The sequence below is a fragment of the Synchiropus splendidus genome, chromosome 1 (genome assembly GCF_027744825.2).
Source record: "Synchiropus splendidus isolate RoL2022-P1 chromosome 1, RoL_Sspl_1.0, whole genome shotgun sequence".
Taxonomy (NCBI): Eukaryota; Metazoa; Chordata; class Actinopteri; order Syngnathiformes; family Callionymidae; genus Synchiropus; species Synchiropus splendidus.
Window position 1 is genome coordinate 30877447 of NC_071334.1, and position 21546 is coordinate 30898992.

Here is a 21546-nt window from a genome sequence, read left to right on the forward strand (position 1 = left end):
TCGACTCCGCCCCCATTCTTTCTGCCTGACGTCATTGTCGCTTGTGTTTTTTATGAATGAAAGAATCCAACCTCAGAGAGCAGCGGAGTCATTCCGGGAAAAGGCGGACGGATATTTTGACGCCATAGTCGCTTCGTCCTAGCAGGTAAACCATATTATTGACCAGATATTGCATTTGTATAGCGTGTTGGCCATGAAGACGCGTGATAGAAGCGGACCACTGAGCTTGGTTTCCGCCTAATGCTTTCTAAGCAGCCAAGGACAAGTGAGCAGGCAGCTGTTGGCTTTAATCTCCGAAACCGTAGATGCTAGAGATGCTAACGGTTGCTAGCATGCAATAGAAGCCCGCGTTTACGGTTAATATCTCAGTATATTTAATACTCACCGACGTGTTGACTCGTAATTTGACTGTTCTCCGTGGATTGGTTTAAATGGATTGGCTAAATCGTTGGATGTCGACCTCACTCGTGATCGCTATTTACTATGGCAGCCGCGGCGCTTCTCCCTATAAGGTGGCGGTGCTAGCGAGAATAACAAACGGCAGCAGGCACTTGGATTCATCTTAATGCGTTTCAAGGTTTCATATGCTTAAAGAGAACCTAACAGTTTCCTGCGGCGGGCTAGCTTGTTCACTTGTTGCGCTCTTATTTTGGGCACTGGCTGTCTGTTAACCTGTTATTTATAGCCGTGGATAAACACAAATGCACTTTGCTGTTTGTCCGACGGCAGTTTAAGGATATGGTTGATTTTCTTGGGTTCGAATCGTCTGGGTTTGTTAGTAGAATTGTGAAATGGTTTATTGCTGAATCACCATGACTTTACGAAAGTGCGGTCCCGTGGGTTTAAGTCCACCACCGCCACTTCCCACGCATGACGGGAAATGCAGTTTATTGTCAGCACTCCTGCCGACCATAATAGCAGGTGTGTGAGATCGAGAGACGTCAAACCCCGTGGCCCTGTCTGGGTTTACTTAACATTGGGGATCAAGAAACCACAATCTGTTAGCATACGGTCTCTTTAAGCTGATTTGTAATGAGATTTTGAAAATGAATAATATCATTGTTTTTAATTTATCGGTTGCCACACATGGTCTAATGTATCGAGACAATTGTCTAATTCATAAATGTACAGCAGAAAACACTAAAAGTGTTTGTATGACTTGTTGGTGTGAAAATGTCTTGCTCAGTGTATAAGTGATCTGCTGCCTTAACATACAGGTGAAACTAATGACACTACGTGAACTCAATGTGCCCCATTGCTGGAACAAATTTTGGTCCTGGTTCATCTTAGGGTGGTTGCCCACGTCAGGCCTGATAGCACAAGAGCGTCCCAAAATCAAGCCAGGAATCTATTGTCATGAGAAGAATCGGGAGTGGAAGATGTTTAATCTTCTCACCAGATTTAGATGAGTTAAAGCACTAGCCCTTTCGTCTGGTGTTAATTCCACTTGCATTTTCATTGGCGTATAGATGTGTGGATTAAGTCACATGAATGGCCACAACTGTGAAGTCTAAATTCTCTTAAATGTCTTCCTTTGAGGGAATTTTACCAGAAGAATTCGTTTTTAAACAAGAAGAGAATGTAGTTCTCATTCTAAAAACAAATGTGGTCTCGGTCAGTCTCGAAATAGAATTCAGAGTCTGCAGTCTGTTTGAGGAGACTAGACAGAGGGAAAAATGTTTTTTCGTTGTGACCTAGACTTTGAAAAGAAATGCCCTGGATGTCAAATGATTGTAAATGGGAATGTTAAACTGTCACTGAATGTCGCATTTCTTCAAGCTACGAGACAGAGACCTGGAACTAGTTTAGTTTGTATATTTCTTTATATATTTAGCTGAAGAGCTAAGTTCTTTTAAGAGCAGTTAAATAAAAGGCAGGGTAGAGGTACATTTTAGGACAATAACTGTTTTGTTTGAATTGAAGGTGATTGAGTCAGAAGTTTAGAAGTCCGTTAGTTAACCTTAACATTAACATTCAGATTCCCTGTTTCAGTTTCTCATCATGAGAAGTAGATTAATACAGAAGAGCTGAAGCACATTTTCAGAAAAAATAAGCTTCGTCAATAATGAAAGTGAATGTTAGATGTTGGTCCAACAAGACAGGGTGTATGTCTTTTTGTCTGTAACTGAAAGTTGTTTTGTCTCGTGTCGAATGATTTCTCCTAAAAAACCTTGTGACCAGACAAAAATGCTTCCATTTTAGATGAAAAGAAAATGGGTTCTTTGTCTCAATAACATTGAAAGCAGCTCAAAGAAGAAGTCATCTTTCTGTCTTTACAATGGAAGCTTTGAGCCGTTGACAGAGTGTTGACAAGAGGAAGTGTCGAGGGAATTGGTTAGGACACCTGCCTGTAGCAATCAGGCAACTTCCTCCTCGCGGTTACACTCGACAGAGGGAGAAAGAGAAAAGGGCGTGACTCACTTCGCACTCATGTCAAGCCACACACTTTTTCAAGCAATGGTGAGTTTGGAGTGGGATGAAAGCTCCTGGCTTCCCCCTTTTGTGAGGCAATGTAAATGTCAGACCAGATTGTTGTCACATGTGATGACATACCTCATGTTATCTCTCCTGTAGAGTGACTGTGCCTGTGTGTGTTGGAGGGAAGTGAAGCAAGGGATCATGACGGAGAGAAGCAGCAAAGCCCTCAAGGTAAGGAGATGAAGACATGAAAATTTCAGGATGGTTTTGAGGTCTTTGTGTCACTGTCGCTACCTCCTCGACACTTGCTACTGTACACCCTGTGTCATGTCTCGGCACCATTACAGGGTGAATGAGGATTATTTTTCCCTTCCTATCTGCGAAACCCTGCCCCTGTAATAATTATTAGTAGTATCATAGTACAGTAATAATTATTAGTGGTATGTAGTATTTGTTGTTACACTGTAATTGTGCAGTGAATCATTTGTTTTTAAGTCATGTGACTGTGAACCTGAAGTCAGACTAATTGTATTGCGTCATTTACACACGCACTGGTGTAATAACTGCTTTAATATTCAGATGTTTCCTTTGTTTCAAAAACACTCCTTAGAACTTACAGAAAACTGTATTTAATGTGTTTGAGTTTTAGTCTCTGAAAACAGGCTGACTCTGTCTGTCACTTCTCTCACTGTGTTGCTCAGGTGAAGCAGGAGTGTGGCGAGAATGTGCCCTTCCTGTCTGACAGCGAGCTCATGTCGCTCTCCGTGAGGGAGTTGAACCTGCACCTGCGCGGCATGTCCCGCGACGAGGTCCAGAAGCTGAAGCAACGGCGGCGCACTTTGAAAAACCGGGGCTACGCGGCCAGCTGTCGGGTCAAGCGGGTGTCCCAGCGCGAGGCCCTGGAGCAGCAGAAGATGGAGCTGCAGCGGGAGGTGGAGCGGCTCGGGGCGGAGAACGCCGGCATGAGGAAGGAGCTGGAGGGTCTGGGCGCCCGCTTGGCAGCACTGCAGAGGTTCGCTCGCGGCCTGGAATCGGGAGGGGGCAACCTCCTGGCCGCCACCCCCCGCCTCAACACAGCCTCCGTCATCACCATCGTCAAGAGTCCGCCACAAGCTCAGGCACAGAGAGACCACGAGCCGTCCTAGAAGTAGCTGCTGGGCTCAGACTGAGGGGAGGGACACAACCTGCAATGCAAACACACATTGACACGCAAGTCCCAAAACAAGCGTTTAGAGCCTCATTCACGTCGTCTGTGTCCTTCTCACATCCAGGTCTTATTTATTCTCATGACAAACACACACACACAGTGGCGGGCGTGTCACGTCCCCTGTTCAATGACAACTGGACTTAAAAATAAAGCACTTACCGGCACCGCTCTCCTGAGAACATTTCAACTGCAGTCGTGCTCAGAGGATGCAGACTGAATGAGAATGAGGCGCTAAACTGACACACACATGCACAAACCCACACAACCCCCGCCGGGTGACGACTTTGACGAACTCTTGACTGAAATGAGAATAACCCCGTCATTATATTCTTTCATCGCCCCAAAGCTGCTCTCCCACTCTCTCGATCATTACACCTGCTCCACAGCAACACTCCGGGGAGGAGCAGTGTGTCTGCGCGCCTCTGCGGCCTTTGCTCTCCCGGTGATTTGTTACTTGCTGATTCATTGGTGATTGTGAAAGTTAGATTTCCTTGTTAGGTGAGGGGAAGTGGAGCTAGCGTCCTGTTTTCACTTGAGAATTATCTCTGCCTTCACCTTTTGTTCTGAAAACAAACCTTTATTCTTGCCACTTGACTGGCTGAACATGTGCTGATGCTGAAAGACAAAATGTCAGAAAATCATCATCAAAAATGATGAAAAAAATCATTTTCTCTGTCGTAATGTGCTGAGCGGCCAGAGACTCGTCTGAATTTGAGTCAAGTGTCCTGGAGAGGCACACCTCATGTACTGGTCATTGTTGATCTCTTCTGATTAAAGGGAGTGCTGATCTGAGATAGAGCACGTTTTCCTCCTGTCACTCAAAATCCTAACCATCGGGCCCAGTTGAAACACCTGAACAGGTGGAATAATCGCCCATGAACTTGACGGACTGACCAGACGTCCCGCTAAATGCGCTGACCCTACCTACATGTTTGCTGCTGTGCACATCTGTCATTGATCCAGTGCCTTCAGTGTGAGTTCAAAAACCCGGGACGGACTCTGACCGACTGTTCAAACGCTTCTCTCTGTCTATTTATTTACCTATGTTTCTTTTGTTTTTTTACTCACTCAGTCTGCTGTGACGTCCTTTCCCTTCTGCTCGACTCCTGACTGATGTTTTGCTAAGAAAAACATCACATCTGGCAGGAATTACACTCAAATCTGCAAACATTCCTGTTCTTATTCGTGCCGCTTGAGAGACGACAATGTTGAGTGACATTTATCAGAGATATATATTCTATATTTTATTTGTATTTAAAGGTAGATAATATGCTAAAGACAAGCTAACGAGTGCTGTGATGTTCTCTGTTTCTCAGAAGTATTTACGTAGTCCGGGGGAAACTTAATTCTTGTGTCTGTGTGGCGATTCTTTTGTGAACTTAGCGACTAGAGGTCGAAGGCCATATTGCTGTGTGTGTGTTTCTGCCCGTCGTAGTGGATTTTTGGAGGGATTTTTTTTTTTTTTTTTTTACCATTTTGATTTTGTTTATTTGTGTGAAAAGTGTTGGTGAAATTGTAAAGATGGTGATGAGGATGAGACGAGAGGGCCAGGAGAAGAATGGATCGATGGAGGAAGGAAGTAGAGAAAGTGGTAAAGAAAGTGGGGAGAGTCAAGGTGTCAGAGCTACATTCACTTGAAAACCAGGTTGTCATGTGACCACCGGTCGCCTGAACAGCAGCAATACGACGTAAAGGCAGTGTGACACCGCGTGTGTTGACCAATAACCTCTGCAGAGAACAAGGCGTATATATATTGATAAATATATATATAGATATATATATTTAGCTGTCAGTGTGGCGACGCATTTATTCTTTATACTTTACTGTCTCACATCTGTGCTGGATGTTTTGTAATACTTGCAAAACAAAAATGGTCTTTGTATTTATTGTATTTTTTCTATTGTGAAAATTTAAGTACATTGTCTATTTTATATATTAATTATAATAAATGTTGTACATATTGTACATAACATGGTGTGTGAGTGGTCATTACAGATGACGTGGTCCTGTCTCAACATTTTGTCTCAACTTTGGCTCTTATTGTTTGCTGCTACAGCTTCAACTGTTGCAGTGCGCTATGGGCAGTGGGACTGCTTGGTACGTGCAGGACATTGTTGACACTATTACAATACTGAGTTTGATACGTCTGTCGACAAGTTAAACACACGCAGATTTTTGGTTCTTGATAATCTGAGAACCATCAAATGCAGTTTGTTGGGGACGAAAAAAAAAAAAAAAAAAAGTAAATGCATGAAAGCATGCTGAAGTAAAATATGAAATATATTCATTGGTCATTGAGGGAAGAGGCCCTTTATTTTATCATGAAGCATAATTTGAGACAGTTATTTGTCATAGGGACCATTTCTTCTTTTCAAAAATCAGATGAGCCACTTTTCATGATAAGATGAGTTGAAAAGTATTTTTGTGTTTGGTAAAAAAAATGGATGCTCTGTCAGTGTCAGTGTGCGTTAATGCCCCTTGGCAACAATTGTAAAAAGTCTACTTATGTGCAATAAAACATTGAAGGGCAAAATGATGGCAGAATCTGTCAAAGAGTTTAGTATTTCAATGAGAAACCTTCTGAAGACTTGAGCTTAGTAATGGATGAATTTCTTCAAAATCATCAGCTGTGCTTTTAAATAAAAAAATCTATCCATAAATTGGGTGAAACGAAGGAAACATTGGAAGACGATATAACATTTTCGTTCTGACTTAACATTGGCTAATATAGTACATTGTGACTAGATCACTATGATAACAATATTTATTATAATAATGATATTTATTAGAATGATTCCAAACATTTTTGAGCAAATTGCTGAAGTGAAAGCAGCTTGTTTATTTACTTATTGTTCCACGTTGTGGGTGTCAGGAGTCACCCATGTGACACGTTACACAATCCATGGCTGGGATCAGCTGATGACGTATGAGCTAATGATCCCTGTGGGAATAAACACTTGTGATTTACTGTCACAAAGGTCCAATGAAACATGATGGCACTCAGAATAGCTTAGCTTCGCCACAGGCTTTCAGCCCCTGAATGATTTCACTATTACATTATACTGCTGTCTGTGTCCGGGTGCTGAGCTGAACCATTCAGAAGCGGATCATAAGAAATTTATGATGATTCATTTCCGGACGCATGACAGAACAGGAAGGAGGCTTTACAGTGAATACAAGTTGAGTGTGTTGTGGAGCACCACAGGGATCATCTTCTGACACTTTCATTGACCTGCTGGCTCCTCATTCATTGTCAGGTTATTTGGATATTTTACAGTTGAACCATTACTTTCTGGCAATACATAAACATGTGCAGCGTGACTGTAAGCTAAAATTCTGGAAACATTTTGTGCTCATTCATACATTCCTCATGTGTTTCACCACAGGGTACAGTTCTGCTTCCTCTTTATGCAGCGCCTCCCATCACGAGAATTAGATACAGTCATTTTTGTGCTCTCCCCTTCAGTACATTTTACATCTACATCACACGAGTATCTTTATGCTGAGATACACTGCACTTTGTAATGCGTCCTTGGACTTCAATTCCAGAGAACAAAGCCACCGGGTCAATTCTTTTCACCAGCTCACCCATTTGAATTCTGGTTCGCTTCATGAGAGTTTGGGGAAGTGCCTGACCCATGACTCACACTCATCGCCATGGTAATATCACTGAGTCAAAAGTATCACTGACATTTACTTAAATACCAGCCTGCTGATGCAGGCACCAGGCTGATATTAATACACACTAAATATGCACTGCTTTTCGTAGAACGCATTTTGCTGTGACATTTAATTTCATATTTATTTCTGATAACTTTTTTTTTTAGAAGCAACAGAAGCGGTTAAAGCGAACCATTAACATGTTAAAAGAAGCAGAGGAACGGAACTACTGAGGTTCTCAGCTGTGATAAAGGAGACCTGAGGACAGGTGGAGGCTGAGGTGGAGGAGGCTGACTTTCTCTCTAGAATAACGCTGGAAAGTCCTGCTGTTCCGCTTAAAACTTTCTAACGTCCACCAGCTGAATCCGTGTTTCTGTCGCCCCCTGTGTTCCTGAGCGGGTACGGCAAGGAGCGAAAGTGCCGACTCACTGTGATTCACTCTCTGACCTCAGCGCCTCACCTGCTGCTGACTGCTGTGAAATAATAACCTGCGGTGACCTGCTTTTGGAAACACCCGGGCAACGCAGCACATTTGGATATCTTCACAAAAGAAGTCCTTTTTGGCCAGCGATCCATTGACACTTAATATAAATGATACCTCTCTATCTGTATAACATGTTGGGAGTAATAAGTAATAACAAGTAATAACATAAATAATGGCCGGAAACAGTGGTAAATATCATGCTCTCACAATAGCATCCCGTTATTCACATATCTATTACATTGTCTCGCTATTTTCATACAATCAAACAACAGAATGTCGTAATAAATAAGCAATATTATACGCTCTCTCTCTCTCGAATATATATATATATATATATATATATATATATATATATATATATATATATATATATATATATATATATATATATATATATATAGAACTATATATCTATATATATATATTCGAGAGATAGATATATAGATATATAAAGTCAATATATAGTTCTCTCCTTTGGTCGGTATATTAGCATAACAAGCAAGTAACAGCTGCATATTTGGGGAATAAATTGACCAACGGTAAGACAATCATCCCCTTGAAATAACAAATTCCGTTGAAGGGGCAGCAGGGGGCAGTCGCATTTCAGAAGTGCCTAATTCAACGGCAGATGGTAGACCGAGTTTGTAATCCATCAACATTTCATCCTCTGATCATCATTTCACAAAAAAAAAATCAATCAAATTCTTAGGTTATTCCCAACGAATAGAAAACTCCTTGACGTAGGAATACGTTTTAATTTAACTAACTGTAATGTTAAAAAAATTGAGTCTTAAATCTTGAGTATTTTGAACTCCCTAGCAGCAGATTCTGGAAAAAAAAACAGACAGCAGTGTAGTTCACTCCAAAGGCTTTAGAATATAATCTATAATTTTTCCATGTTGTGAACGTTGCACGTTTAAATAATTATCTCAATTTCCACACGTATACATTGTATTATTTAGTCAATATATTTGCATAAACAGTATCTAAAAATATTTTTGCGATATATATATTAATATTTTTTCTCAAGTAACTGTTTTATCTACATTCAGTAACAAGCAAATAATTTAGATAATTCAAATAATGTTTACAAACATTCCAGATGATGTATTTTGGCCACCTATATTTGTAGCATTCTTTTATTTATATACTGTAATGTGTAAGAACAAGAAAAAAAACAAGGTTGTGAAAACAAAGAAAATATTTTATTTCTTCACCTGTTGTGGGGATTTTAATTTTAAACAATGATGCACTACAGGCCTTGTTTCAAAAAAAAAAAATCTTTGTTGTCCATTTAAAGCCTCTCACTAAAATTAGTTTTAACCTATTTTATCTCACCTCAATCCAGTTAACCCAGATTGTGGGGGGGAGAGTGCTCCACCCGGCATTAAATAATCCCAGCCACCTCACATAACGCCCCAATTACAGCCGTCTAATCCCGGATGCACTTTCTGGTGCCGCCCACTTGACGGTGATGACTGGAGCAGAAGAAGTGGGTCGAGCCATAATCGGATCCTCGGTTACAGATTGCATTTGTATTGATCCAAAACATAGGGTGGCTCTTAAAATTCCATCCACTCATATCACACGTCCACATCCTTGTCTGCACGTCAAGTTAAATAACAAAAAAGTGGCTGATAAATATACAAAAAAGACACTCACAAGAACATCTTGCAGAGACAAACATAAAAAGCAGTACAATCTCTAAAAACACAAAGTCGTCTTCACCGTCTCTCCAAACATGAACATTTACATCGGCAGCACAAAAAAAAAATTGTTACATTATTAACTTTAATTTGCGTTTAAAACAGTCTGTCCAGGTAGGAGTGAGAACTCCAACTAAAAGTGGAGCCAAATAAGACCCGGTCCAGGTAGTGGGGCCTAGAACTCGTCATCTGAGCTCAGCAGCAGTGTCTTCTCAGAGTCCCCGCGAGGGCCCAGTGTGCTGTTGGTGCGGCAGACGACGGTGGGTGCCCCCTGCTCCAGGGTGGACTGCTGCGTGTACTGCTGGTACGCTGGGGAGAAGTTGTGGATGGCGTCCTGGACCATATCGCCCGGGTTCATGGTTTCCTTCAGGCTGCTAGAGATGCTCTTCATGGGAGCGCAACGTCCTGAGAGAAGGGAAGGAAAGAGAGCTGAGTGGCCAACAATGCCATTAAAAAAAACCACTCAAAATATTTGAAGAAACATTGGACCCCACAACTCCTACTAACAGGATGGCCATGGTTGTGTCAGGAGAAGATCTGGATTTAGTCTTCCGCCTAGCAATGCCAGAACGATTCGCAACACGGAAGCATCCAGACACTGCTCCAGGATCCAACTATTCCTGACATCAGATGGACCTAGGGTTCCTAAGTCAGGCATATTCACCAGTCTCCTGCCAGCTATTGTGGTGTGGAATTAACACATCAAATTCGTCTCTTATTTAATCTCAGTGGTAAAATGAGACACTTGGCCTCACCAAATTTGAGCGCTACCAAGAGGCTAACAGAGAAACAACAAACAACAAAAGCTATCGTTTCGGACAAGCAGCCGAGTTCTGCATATGAGTGAGGTTTACATTGAGAGTTTTATCTGTTTGTGTTCATTGGAATGGGAATAAAAGTTGTTTATTTTATATTAAACACTCTATTTGTTAGTCAGTTGCAACTTACAAAAATCGACTATCGGTATCGGCCAAAAACAAAGGGTGCAGCTCTACTCTTCATCGATAAAAACTGTGAGAGAACTGTTTTTTGACACAAGCTATCAAGCGTACCCAGGTCCAAGACCACTTTCCCATGTCATCCCAAAATCTGGCGCCAGCATTGGAACCTGTTCATGAGAGCTCATGTTGCTACTAACTGAGGAACAAACCATACAAAAATCTATATTGAAAAAATATATTTAAAAAAAATTCTTGAGGCAGGATGACATTGTTTGGTTTAGACAAATATAACTGACAAAGCTCAATAATGATGATAGAAACAAGTGATGCACATAAAATAAAAGGAGATGAAATGATAAAAACATTATTGAGGATTGGCAGAATAAAGAAGAAATTCATGACTTAGTGACTCAGTAGATTTAACTTGTCCAAATGCAAATGCAATTTTGTTTTTTTGCCTAATACATTCCCCAACAAAAATCCAGAGTGGAAACAAAGGATGAGTACACAGAGAGAAAAGACAGGGGGGACCAAACCACAAGCAGCACATGAGCATCACGTGGATAACAGCAGCAGAGAGAAAGAGGAGCGGAGTGCTATGGCAGATGTGGAACCTACCAAACTCGCCGTATGTAGGAACTGGTCCTTTCAGACGCAGCATGGGAAAAGAAAAGAGAAAAGTAATAAAGAAAGAAGGTAAAAAGAGCAACAGGAGGAAGAGGTGACATCATGACAACAATGTTAGAGACACCGTACAACACACATCAGTCTAATACATATATGACTTATAGAAGAGGAGCAGAACATCCTGTCTCAATTCTTCTTCTCTCTGATTTCAATTGAATCTCACCCAATCTCACTCTCTGACCCCCACCCAACCTCAAGTCTATTGAGCACCAACGTGTCCCATTCTCATCTTACCAAGCGAGTCCAGACTCTTGTTCATGTAGACCCTGTAGGGGAAGGCAGGACGCAGGGCCAGGGCGGCGAAAAACATTTCGATGCAGATGATGAAATTCTGGTAGCCAGCAGCGACGGTGCCCTCACCCAAGGACACCTCCAGGGAGTTGATCTGGGGGATGGCGCCGCACTTCTCCAGGATGGCCAGCAGCATGCCTGCAGACAGAGTCAGACTGAGCACTAAGGCATTCATTGTCTGATGCCACCGGCGGGACTGCGACCTCCGTACCCTGCCAGAAGGACAGGAAGATGACCGACTTGACCATGAGGAACTTGAGCATGGGACGGTAGGGGCTCAGCAGCTGCCGTGTGGAGAAGTAGAAGAGGAAGAGGGCGTAGAGAGACAGACTGACGGAGATGTTGTAGATGATAGTCACATACAAGTAACCGCTGGCGACGCTGCAGACAGAGACAGAAGGGTTAGCAGTGCTTTCAGCTTCAAGGGATAAATTCATGCATTAAACAGTTTTTAGACATCATCAACTGAGATGTGCAACACGTGGAAAATACACCTTAAATATTTGCTTCCAAAAATATTCCTACAAAAAGTATATGAAACATTCAACATTGTTTAGACCTAAATGTGGCTTCTTTTAATTCACATTAAAGACATTAAAATGTAGAAAACTAACGTCATTATTTTATCATCTAAGAAGTTTCTAAAAAAGTCTGTTTTATTACAATATCCTCTACATTTAAATTGTAATAATCACTATAGTGGTACTGCATTAAAGGTTGCATCTACTTTCATTCAAAAATCATAAGTTTATTTCTATTTGTTTTAATTCAAATCAGAGCATGTTAAACCCAGTGTTTCCTTGTTTCAGCATCACATTATATCATTTCAAAATGTACGTTCTAGGTAGTTCTCATGTTTACGTCCCCCATAAAGAAAGGGGACCAGTTGTGCCCTCATTGAAGATGAACTCTTCAAAGAGAGGTCAACTTCTGTGGTGAGCAATGAAAGCAGTCGAAAAGCGAGTACCTACTTAAAGTCACCGTCCTTATATTTGCCATAGGCCTGCAGCACGACAGTGATGATGGCCATGAGCGGTTTGACCACACAGAACTGCAAAGTGGCCTGTTTGCAGAACCGGAGGAACCCGATGGAGTAGGCCTTGCCCCTCAGACAGCAGGTCCCATACATGCAGCTGGACCTGGCCAGTAACAAGACGGGAATGAAGCATATTCGTGGACAGAAAAGTACATCAATTCGATTCTCATCAAATCAGTTCCACTAACTCAATGGGCTTCCCCCTGATCTCGGACATGATGGCGCTCTCTCCACCCAGGTACTCGTAGCACAGACTCAGGAAGTTGTAGATGACGAACGCTGGAAGAAAATGGAAGGTGAGCCAGGATGATTCATAATAGGCTTCACTGGTTGTATATAAGAGCAGAGGGGGGCAGAGGGCCCATCAAGTGGTCCTGAATGAGAATTTATTTCACCCAAAACATGCAAGAATGTGGCTGGAGGACAAGGCAGGATTGTCCTGGGGACAAGTCTTCATGTCGCCAGAGAGTCGCTTCATTTCAGGGGCCCCACAAAGAGGGGCCAGTTTATAGGAGGCTAGTGTCAGTTTGACATCACAATCATATAGGCTGATAAAGCGGTGAAATTCAGTCAAATATCAACAATAATAATGATAAAAAACTTCAGGGGCAGGACCATCAACCATCACGTGCATGTACAGCCACACAAACCTGGTCGACCATACATTAGAAGCAGTGGTTTACATAGCGATGAGACCAGCAACTCACAACAAAAAAGATCTGATTTTTGTGCAGTCACCACTTCAAACAAAACAAAACTGAATCGAACAGAAACTCCCGTGTCATGAGCATCCGCATTTGGCTAGCACTCGCACTTTGTTCTCAACGGTTGTCAAATAAATACAGCCTGAAGGCAAAGCTACAGAGCAGCTGATGCTAACCGTCAACAACTCCAGTTCCTCTCCACCACTTCTGCCACCATGTCAAACGGTCTCTTTACCGCAATGACTGCAGCTTCATGATCCACCTTAAATACATGGCTTAACTGTAAAGTATGTTAAATGAAACGTAAAACAATAATAACACCTTATGACAGCTTGTGAAAATAAACACTTGCAGAATGGATAGCAACATGACAGACTTTTAGACTCACTTAGACTCACTAACAGGTAAATTGATAAACAATAAATAACATGAATTATTTTCTATATTTCCCAGAACCGTTTTCCTTGTAAACATCCAGGGAAATTTTCCATTCACACTTCTATGACCCATTGTGATCAACTCATTTAAGATGAATGTGTGATCAGTTGTTTGTCTACCAGAAAATCCTTATAAAAATATAGGTAAAGAAAAAAAAAAAACGGGCACCATAGCAATGACGTGACTCTCCTGAGACCTCGGCTTACAACAAGCTCAAACAAACACCGTTGAGCTAATCTTATTATACTCATGAGGCAAGCCACGTGTCTGGAGGATGTGCTGACTTAACGTGTGTGACAGGTATCAGCATGGGACCTGTTGATAATAGAAAGTCGCCCTGCAAGTCATTCATATTTGACCAGTTCTATGTATTCTCTCCGCACCTTCGCGGCCCTTCTCAGGCTGCCGCAGCAGGCAGACCATGCCTGTGAGACAACGATCACCCACAAAGAAGCCCCATGAAACTAAACCATATCCACAGCAGCAGAGGTGGCAGCTGTTCATCACTTGGCTCTGTCACATTCCCTAGTTTCAGTGTGTGCACAGGGGCGGAGGGGTTTACCAAGGCAGTGGCAACAAGAACTTTTCGGGATGTTTGATGGTATCGAAGCTCATTATCTGATGCAACGACTCTGCTTGATGAGAAAGATTTGTGAGAGCAGTTGCCAGGCAACATGTTGGTCATCCAGGGTGAGTGAGATCTATGGGTTTAGACTAAGGGGCCCTTGGGGAAGGACAGAGCCACAAGAGAAATGAACAACAGCCCAAAGTGAAACGCCATCAAGATGATGCTGAAATCTGTAGAAAATGTGGATTCCATTTGCTACACACTTTCAGCACTATATCAAGATACAACTCATATATAATATATATAATTTTAACAAGAAACTGTTCCAAAATACATACACGTAATACCCAGTTTGCTATGTTAGGTGATATTTCCTTGAGAATTTGGGGTTCTCAAAAGTAGAACTCCCTTGCATGGAAAGAAAAGCAAAAGTAGCCCTGGTACCGGAAATAAGTCTCACAGGAAGGCAAACCCCAAAACACAGCCAAACTCTACTCCCTTTACTTTAAAGATACATGCAGTACATCCTTTAGAGTTCAGTGGTTTTGCTGAGAACTCAAACACACCTATATTAATAAAGACAAGATAGGTCCAACTCATTCAATTTGATCTTGTAGCGGTTCACGCTGAGCCCAGTCAGATTTTCATCCCCATTATTCCAAGTAACTGCGCTCTGCACATTAACATAATAAAGCTTCAAGCCATCCAGTGAACAGGACGACAGTGTGTTACGCAACACAACTGAGCAAGCCTCCGTAGCATTTATACTGAAATATCTGGAGTGGGGTTACCTTCATAGCAGTCACGGACTGTGTCGAAGTACACGTAGTACTGGTCATTGGTGAAGAAGAGGAGGCTGAGCCAGGAGTCAAAGGCGTAAATGGGAACAATGAAGAGGATGCGCACAATATGTCGCTGCTCTCTCGGCGAAGAGTAGAAACGCAGGTGCATGTAGATCTGGAAATAACATATCATTCCACAAAGAGATTCATGAGCTTTCAGACACTTGAACTTAGGTGGACTGTTATTTTAATACTATGATCATTTGTTTGTACGTTTCAATCTTTGTTTTAATCCAACACTAAGCGTCTGTCACCACAGGCTGGCACCAAGGTTTTAAAGGCCAAATAGCAAATGCAGCAGAAGATCTCAAAGAAATGCCCAGAGTCAGAATACATTATAATAAAGCAGTGACACAGATCACAACGACTATGTATAGAAGATAAAATAAGACATATTTGATACTATTTTAAGAATACTAAATGCATAGGAATGTTATGGAACATTTGTTAATAAACTTAAGAAGCAGCATTTTATTTAATACATATATTTTATTTAATAAAAAAAAAAGTTGAGACCAACTTTTACACTTTTTACTCAACATAGTGTGTGGATACTTAGGTTTTAAAGACAAAGACGACAATGTTATGTATTTGATATAATCATGGATTTAAAAAACGATGTATTTCTTTTTATATGAATTGATTATTTGGTGACAGCGGCAGTGGAAAACAACTGAGAACATATTTGTTACCTCTGAAGTTGCCAAGCAACAATGATCCTTCACTGAGCAAATGAGCGTGTTTACAGGATCACCTGTGCAATTAGCGGCACAAACGTGTCGACTAGACTTGTGCCGCCTCTCCAGACTGAAGTCTTTTCAAGGACACAGTAAATCAGGAATGGCGTTCAAACAAAAAGACGCAGACTGGAATGTGTGACGGGGGACTGGTAAGGAGTTCCTACGTAGTTCCTACATGGGAGTTATTTCTTTAGAGGTGGTGCACGCACAAAACAGCAGCTCAGAATCTGACAGCAAATTCAGCATCTGGATATAAACTATGTCAGCATATTTTTTTTGAATTGCTGAAAGTAAAAGAAGTTTATGTACTTGGGCGATTTACAGAATTAAGATTTTAATCTTTAAAATACACAAAGATGCCAGGTGTTATGGGGAGGTAAATTCCATCCCAGAATGACTACGGCTAACACTGCTATTGACTTGCTAAGCTACCAAGTATACTTACTTATAATAATAATAATAATAATAATAATAATCGGAATCATGTAGCAAAGAACAAAAAGTCGAATGACTCTAAATACGTTTCATATTTAGATGACTCATGACCTTTTGCTTTGTTGGCAGCGCTGCAAACCCGTGGCCTTCTTAATAACCTTCATGATGTTCAGTAGTCACCTGCTGGAAAACCACATCAGGTGACTTCATCATGAAGCTCATCGTCAGAATGCCAAGAGTGAGCCGAGTAGTGGTCACAGCAAAGAGTGGCTGTGGTGAAGAATCTAAAATATAAAACACGCTTTGAGTAATTACACACATCTTTGTTTACTACATAATTCCATACGTGCTCCTTCATAGTTTGATGCCTTCTGTGAGAATGTACAGTGTAAATAGTAGTAATGGGGAAATTAAAAAAAGCATGAGAGGTGGCCAAACTTTTGCCCTGTACTGTACTATTATAGATACTATACTAGATAGATATAGATATAGATATAGATACAGACAGACAGACAGATATAGATAGATATAGATAGACATAGAGACAGACAGACAGACAGATAGACAGATAGACTGATAGATAGATAGATAGATAGAGACAGACATGTGTTGGACTTTGGGGGTTGGACTTTTGAATTCAACAGTACAGGTGTTCAAAGTGAACCAGTGTTTGGTGGCAGAGGTTAGTGCAGCATCACGGAACAGAATGAAAGCAACACGTGGTGTAACTGAGACTTATGGCATAAAATTTAGATAATATAGATTTTTGCTCTGCCCTAGTTCATAACTGGGTGTTTCTGTGTATAAAAAAGCAAAGCACTCACCTGATGACACGTGAGGATCAGTGCGGTCCAGACGAAGAAGCCTGATACAGCCTGTGCAGCAGGAGTCATGAGAAAGATCGGCTGATCTTGGCTCATCAGCGGAGCTTCTGGCAGCAACGACATATTGGGGCCAGTAGGGGCAGCGGTCGCAGGAGGGCCTGGGGCAGCGACTGATGGAGAGTCTTCCCCCAACCTCTCTGAGAGTGGCACATCTCGCCGCAGCATCCTAAACATCTGTATGGAATGCAAGGGCAGATCAGGAGACTGTTTTGGAAAGTATACATCTTTAGTTAATTACACAGACTGTCATTCAACCAGATGATAAAAAGGTAGGTGGTGACCTGAGGAGTGCATTACCTTCAGAAAGCCAGTGACTTAAGAGTTTAAGAATGAGCTTCTGCCGGGAAAATCAATTTTCTTTGGTAATGTATAATCTGTGAGAGCGGATTGCAACACCAGTCAGCAGGTGTGAAAATGGAACAAAAGTGTGTCATTGTTTCAACAAGACTTTATCGACACAAGTGCTGCTTCAGATAAAGAAGGTAAACAGGAGAGCTTAAAGCTGGCTTCTCTTTCAGCCTGTCCACATGGACCACTGCCACGGTTCATTTCACAACCCCACCTGCATCGTCCTGCAGGTGTACGGCCAAATATTTAAATATTTTTCACAATATTTTTCAACACACACTTTGTACTGACGAGGACTGTGTGAACAGTCATGAAGAGTGTCATGGCGGCATTTCAATCCAGGCAATTGATGACAGTTGTCAAAATGCAACACTGTCTTCATTCCTTGCCACAGTAACTTTCTGCTTCTAAAGAAAGACGTGAGTTGTTATCCAGACAGCTACAACTGACTTTTATCTCCGATGACCCGAGCATTTCTTTTTGCCTTCTGGGTTAAAAAGGACCTGATACGGAGCATAACTGAACTTATCTTTGTACAGGAAGCTGATTTTGCAGAGAATATCCTTGTCTGTGTAATCTTATTGCAACTGTCACTATCATTAATTACTATGTAATTACTAGTACCATAACTAAAATGCATCAGATTTTAACTTCATGCTTTCCTTTTTCTTTTATCTTGCTATTGTCTCGTCTTCAGATGACATTCTTTTTTTATTCACCTATACCCGAGTGATTTTCTGAGATGGCGTATCAAGTGACAGGTACTCTAACTCATGGCTATTTCATCTGTGAGAACGCTGTTAGCAACAATAAAACGGAGACCACTACAAACTAAAGAAAACAAGCTCTGTCAGCAGCATGAGGAGGAGGAAGGGACGAGACAGCGCATAAGTAGTGAAGTAATCTGGCCAGGTGAGCCAATCAGACCGCAGCAGCTTAACAAGCATAGGTGAGCTGTGTGATGCCGAGAACTTAGTAGGGGTGTGCAAAAAACAAATTCACATAAGAATTATGATTCTTACTTGCTATGAGCCAGAAACCATTAAATAAATAAAATAAATCAGCTGGCTGCCTTGTAACTATGCTACTAAACTAAAGAAGTTTTAGGAGGGGACTTAAAGAGTCTGCAGTGAAGGCACTTCGCTCAGAATTTAAAAGGCAGCATGTTTAACTGAACTTTTACTTTTTGATAAAAAAGGGATGTCCCCATCCGATATCGTATATTGGTCCACTATCAGCCAAATGGGTTACTGAATATAATCGGACTGCATCTTAAATCTCTGACACGAGTGCTCAGATAAAGTTTTCCCCTCCACCACTTCTTGTCATCACCTACAAAATATCGGAGGCAATATGGACAAGCTATAGAACGCCATACTGCTTTAGTGGTGTATCCGTCGCCGAGGAGTAGCCAGCAGCAGGCAGAGCCTGTGCCGTGATCACAACAACAATGTGTGTGGTCAACTGAAGGAGAAGTGGTGACGGCCATGTGCCAATATTTACCATGGTGGTACAGGACCGGAAAAGTTGAATAAAACCAGCCTCATCGCACATTTGAGCAGCATCACAAACATGCCCGCCAAGGCGAAGAAACAACAAACTTCTCAGATGCGGCGTGACTTGAAGATTGACAAAAAGATCCATGTCGTTTTAAACGATTTTATTCTATTGATTTGGATTATTTTTCAGGGACTTCAAATCCATTTTTATTTATTTTATTCAATTGTAGAATACTGTAGCTATTGTGTTTAAGGTTGAAATTTATTACACATTGGCTCATAATAAATGTACTGTTGCCGACTACTCTCAGTTCAAGTAACATCACTTGATCAAGTGTTTTCTGAAATTTCACACAAAACAATTAATAAAAGTGTGTATGATTCATGCTCATATCGGCTTGATAGCGGCCAATACTCAAGGATGCAATATCAGTATCATATTAGAAGTGTTACTTAAGCTATATATCAGTGGTCCCCAACTCCCGGGCCGGGGACCGGATTCCCACTGTTAAGTCTTGGTCACTTGAGAGCCAAAGTTTAATCCACAAGCTCGCAAAATGTGTAGGAAACAGTTGTTTCTTTGCGAATGGTAAAAGATTCAGTGAAGAGTTTTTAAACAATACAAGGAGTCGTACTTGAAATATGGATTTATCGCGGTCGTCTACCATCACTCCCAGGTGGGACCGTCTTGTTGCAGAGAAACCAGCTCAGGGCTCCCATCGATTTAACAATATGGTGAGACATCTTTAAGCGTTACCATAATGACCAGAGTCAGAAAGTGTTTGGGCAATGGTCCAGAGGAAGGCACACAAACATGCAGAGGCCTTATATGACGGGTCAAAGTGGCAACGTCATACCCCATGGGGCATGATCCAATTGTCAAGTGTTGACTGGTCGGCATCGATGAAAAGATAGGGGACCACTGCTATATATGATATTGCTTTCATGCAACAATTCCATCTTGGTTTAAAACTACATGTTTACATCTACATGTTTAAAACTTAATGACACTTTCATGATGCCGTCCCAAAGCAGAGTGTGTCTGCCTCTGTTGTGGTAAATTCTAATCTAATGAAGCATCTCTCAAAGGCCTCACACTACTACAAAAGGTGTCGTCCAAAACTGTTTAGTATGTACAGTTGGATTATTGAACCTTCACTTTGGCTTTGGTTTAACTGATCTAACTTTGAGTGTGAGAGTTAAAAGCGCTCACAGCAATGTAAAACAATGTACATTGTTAAATCAGTTTTTTCCTAAAGAAAATACAGCACGTGTTGTGTGGTGCAATCAATATTAATAGTTGAAAAAGTACTATAAAATCTACTTCATGGAACTGGCTTAAAAGTAAAAAAAGGTGAGACACATATTTAATCTTACAAAAAGCAACATTTACTTTTTTTGGTTCTTTTGTTAAGTGGCTAGAAGGTGCCAAATAAATGGTGCCGAGGGGCGTACACGGCATATTTTGGATTTGTGGTCGATGTAATGAGGATGCCGCAAATGAAGCGTGCCATCATTCCTCCCTTGTGAAAAAGATGAGACATGAAGCAGAGAACAAAGGTGTTGCGTAAGCAGCAGTTGACAGCATCACCGGGGTGATACTGGCTCCTGCCCAGTGTTCAGACTGACGGTTTTAGTCTGAGGGCTTGCGCAAACATTAGGACGTTCAAGGCAGGTTCAGGAATAGACTAGTGTTGAGGAAACAACGCCACGATCAATTGAAGTGAGCCGGTGGAAGTGGTGAGTGACAGTCACACTGAAGAGGAAAATGACATTGAGGAGGCATCGTTGCGCAACTCTGGCACTGCTGTGCGCTTCTCTGCAGGTCAGATGTATTGCTTTGCCAGGGCTCAGCGCGTTAAATGGAGGAAGTGAGGGCATCAGCATCCACAAAGAGGATGACTGGGACACACAGGGATAATAGGGAGCCAGAAGGTCGAGAATAAGCAACAGATGGAAAGGGGGGGAAAGGGGCCAGACGGGGTGCGTTTTATCATAATAACTGACACGGATAAAGGACGTCAAGGACGCAAAGACAACAACACTAGGTTCAACTGCATTTCAGATTGAATTCCCTTTACAATACAAGAGATTGTCATCAGTTTTAGAGGAAGACTGGATTTGTGAAAAGTCGCGACGAACGGAAACACTCACCTTTTTATGGTTTCTCACCGCAGCAGACAGTTAGCTTCACTTCTGAAACTAGAAAACTCGATTATTATTCGGCCAAATAGTTGTTTGTCTCACGCGTTTTTCGGGTGTTTAAGTTACACATACCTTCGTAGGGCACTTAAAACTCCATAAACAAACTTCGCTGAAAGGAAATGAGCCTGAAACGGCCTTAATTCCAGCTCAGAGGAACCACCGTTGCTCCCCGGACATCCATGTTGAGCCCCGTCCACCCACCGTCAAACCACTACCCCTCAGCTCTCACTGCCTAAAACTATAACAGGAACTTTTCTCATGTCAATGACTTCCACAGGTTCCTGAGAACTATACTTTTCACTCTCACGCCAGCGTGGTTCGGACGATCGAGTGGTCAACTAGTTGGATCCGTCATTCCTCACGGAGTCCTTTCTCCCCACTGTGAGGATTAAAGTGGCACAAACCAGGCACCGCCCACTAGAACCGCCTAACCAATCAGAAGTCAGTATCCAC

The 21546-nt window shown here is 41.8% G+C and overlaps 2 protein-coding genes across 5 annotated transcripts; one reads left to right on the top strand and one right to left on the bottom strand.

Moving 5' to 3' along the window:
* The first annotated feature begins 10 nt into the window (after positions 1 to 10).
* maff (v-maf avian musculoaponeurotic fibrosarcoma oncogene homolog F) lies at positions 11 to 5591 on the top strand. 2 transcript variants are annotated; one of them, XM_053881648.1, is made up of 3 exons: positions 11 to 145; positions 2575 to 2649; positions 3120 to 5590. In XM_053881648.1, exons 2-3 carry the CDS (start codon positions 2620 to 2622, stop codon positions 3561 to 3563), a joined length of 474 nt encoding a protein of 157 aa, XP_053737623.1. In that variant the 5' UTR covers positions 11 to 145; positions 2575 to 2619; the 3' UTR covers positions 3564 to 5590. The 2 variants fall into 2 exon arrangements, with proteins under 2 accessions (XP_053737623.1, XP_053737615.1); XM_053881640.1 differs by lacking the exon at positions 11 to 145 and adding an exon at positions 174 to 2460 and having other exon boundaries at positions 3120 to 5591.
* Positions 5592 to 8350: 2759 nt separating this feature from the next.
* tmem184ba (transmembrane protein 184ba) lies at positions 8351 to 21492 on the bottom strand. 3 transcript variants are annotated; one of them, XM_053852794.1, is made up of 10 exons: positions 21166 to 21492; positions 21043 to 21084; positions 16982 to 17215; positions 14932 to 15097; positions 12619 to 12709; positions 12366 to 12533; positions 11606 to 11775; positions 11338 to 11532; positions 11035 to 11061; positions 8351 to 9880 (listed from the first exon to the last, which is right to left on the bottom strand). In XM_053852794.1, exons 3-10 carry the CDS (start codon positions 17213 to 17215, stop codon positions 9651 to 9653), a joined length of 1281 nt encoding a protein of 426 aa, XP_053708769.1. In that variant the 5' UTR covers positions 21043 to 21084; positions 21166 to 21492; the 3' UTR covers positions 8351 to 9650. The 3 variants fall into 3 exon arrangements, with proteins under 3 accessions (XP_053708769.1, XP_053708855.1, XP_053708682.1); XM_053852707.1 differs by having other exon boundaries at positions 8352 to 9880; positions 21043 to 21090; XM_053852880.1 differs by lacking the exon at positions 11035 to 11061 and having other exon boundaries at positions 21043 to 21090.
* Between the last annotated feature and the right edge of the window lie 54 nt (positions 21493 to 21546).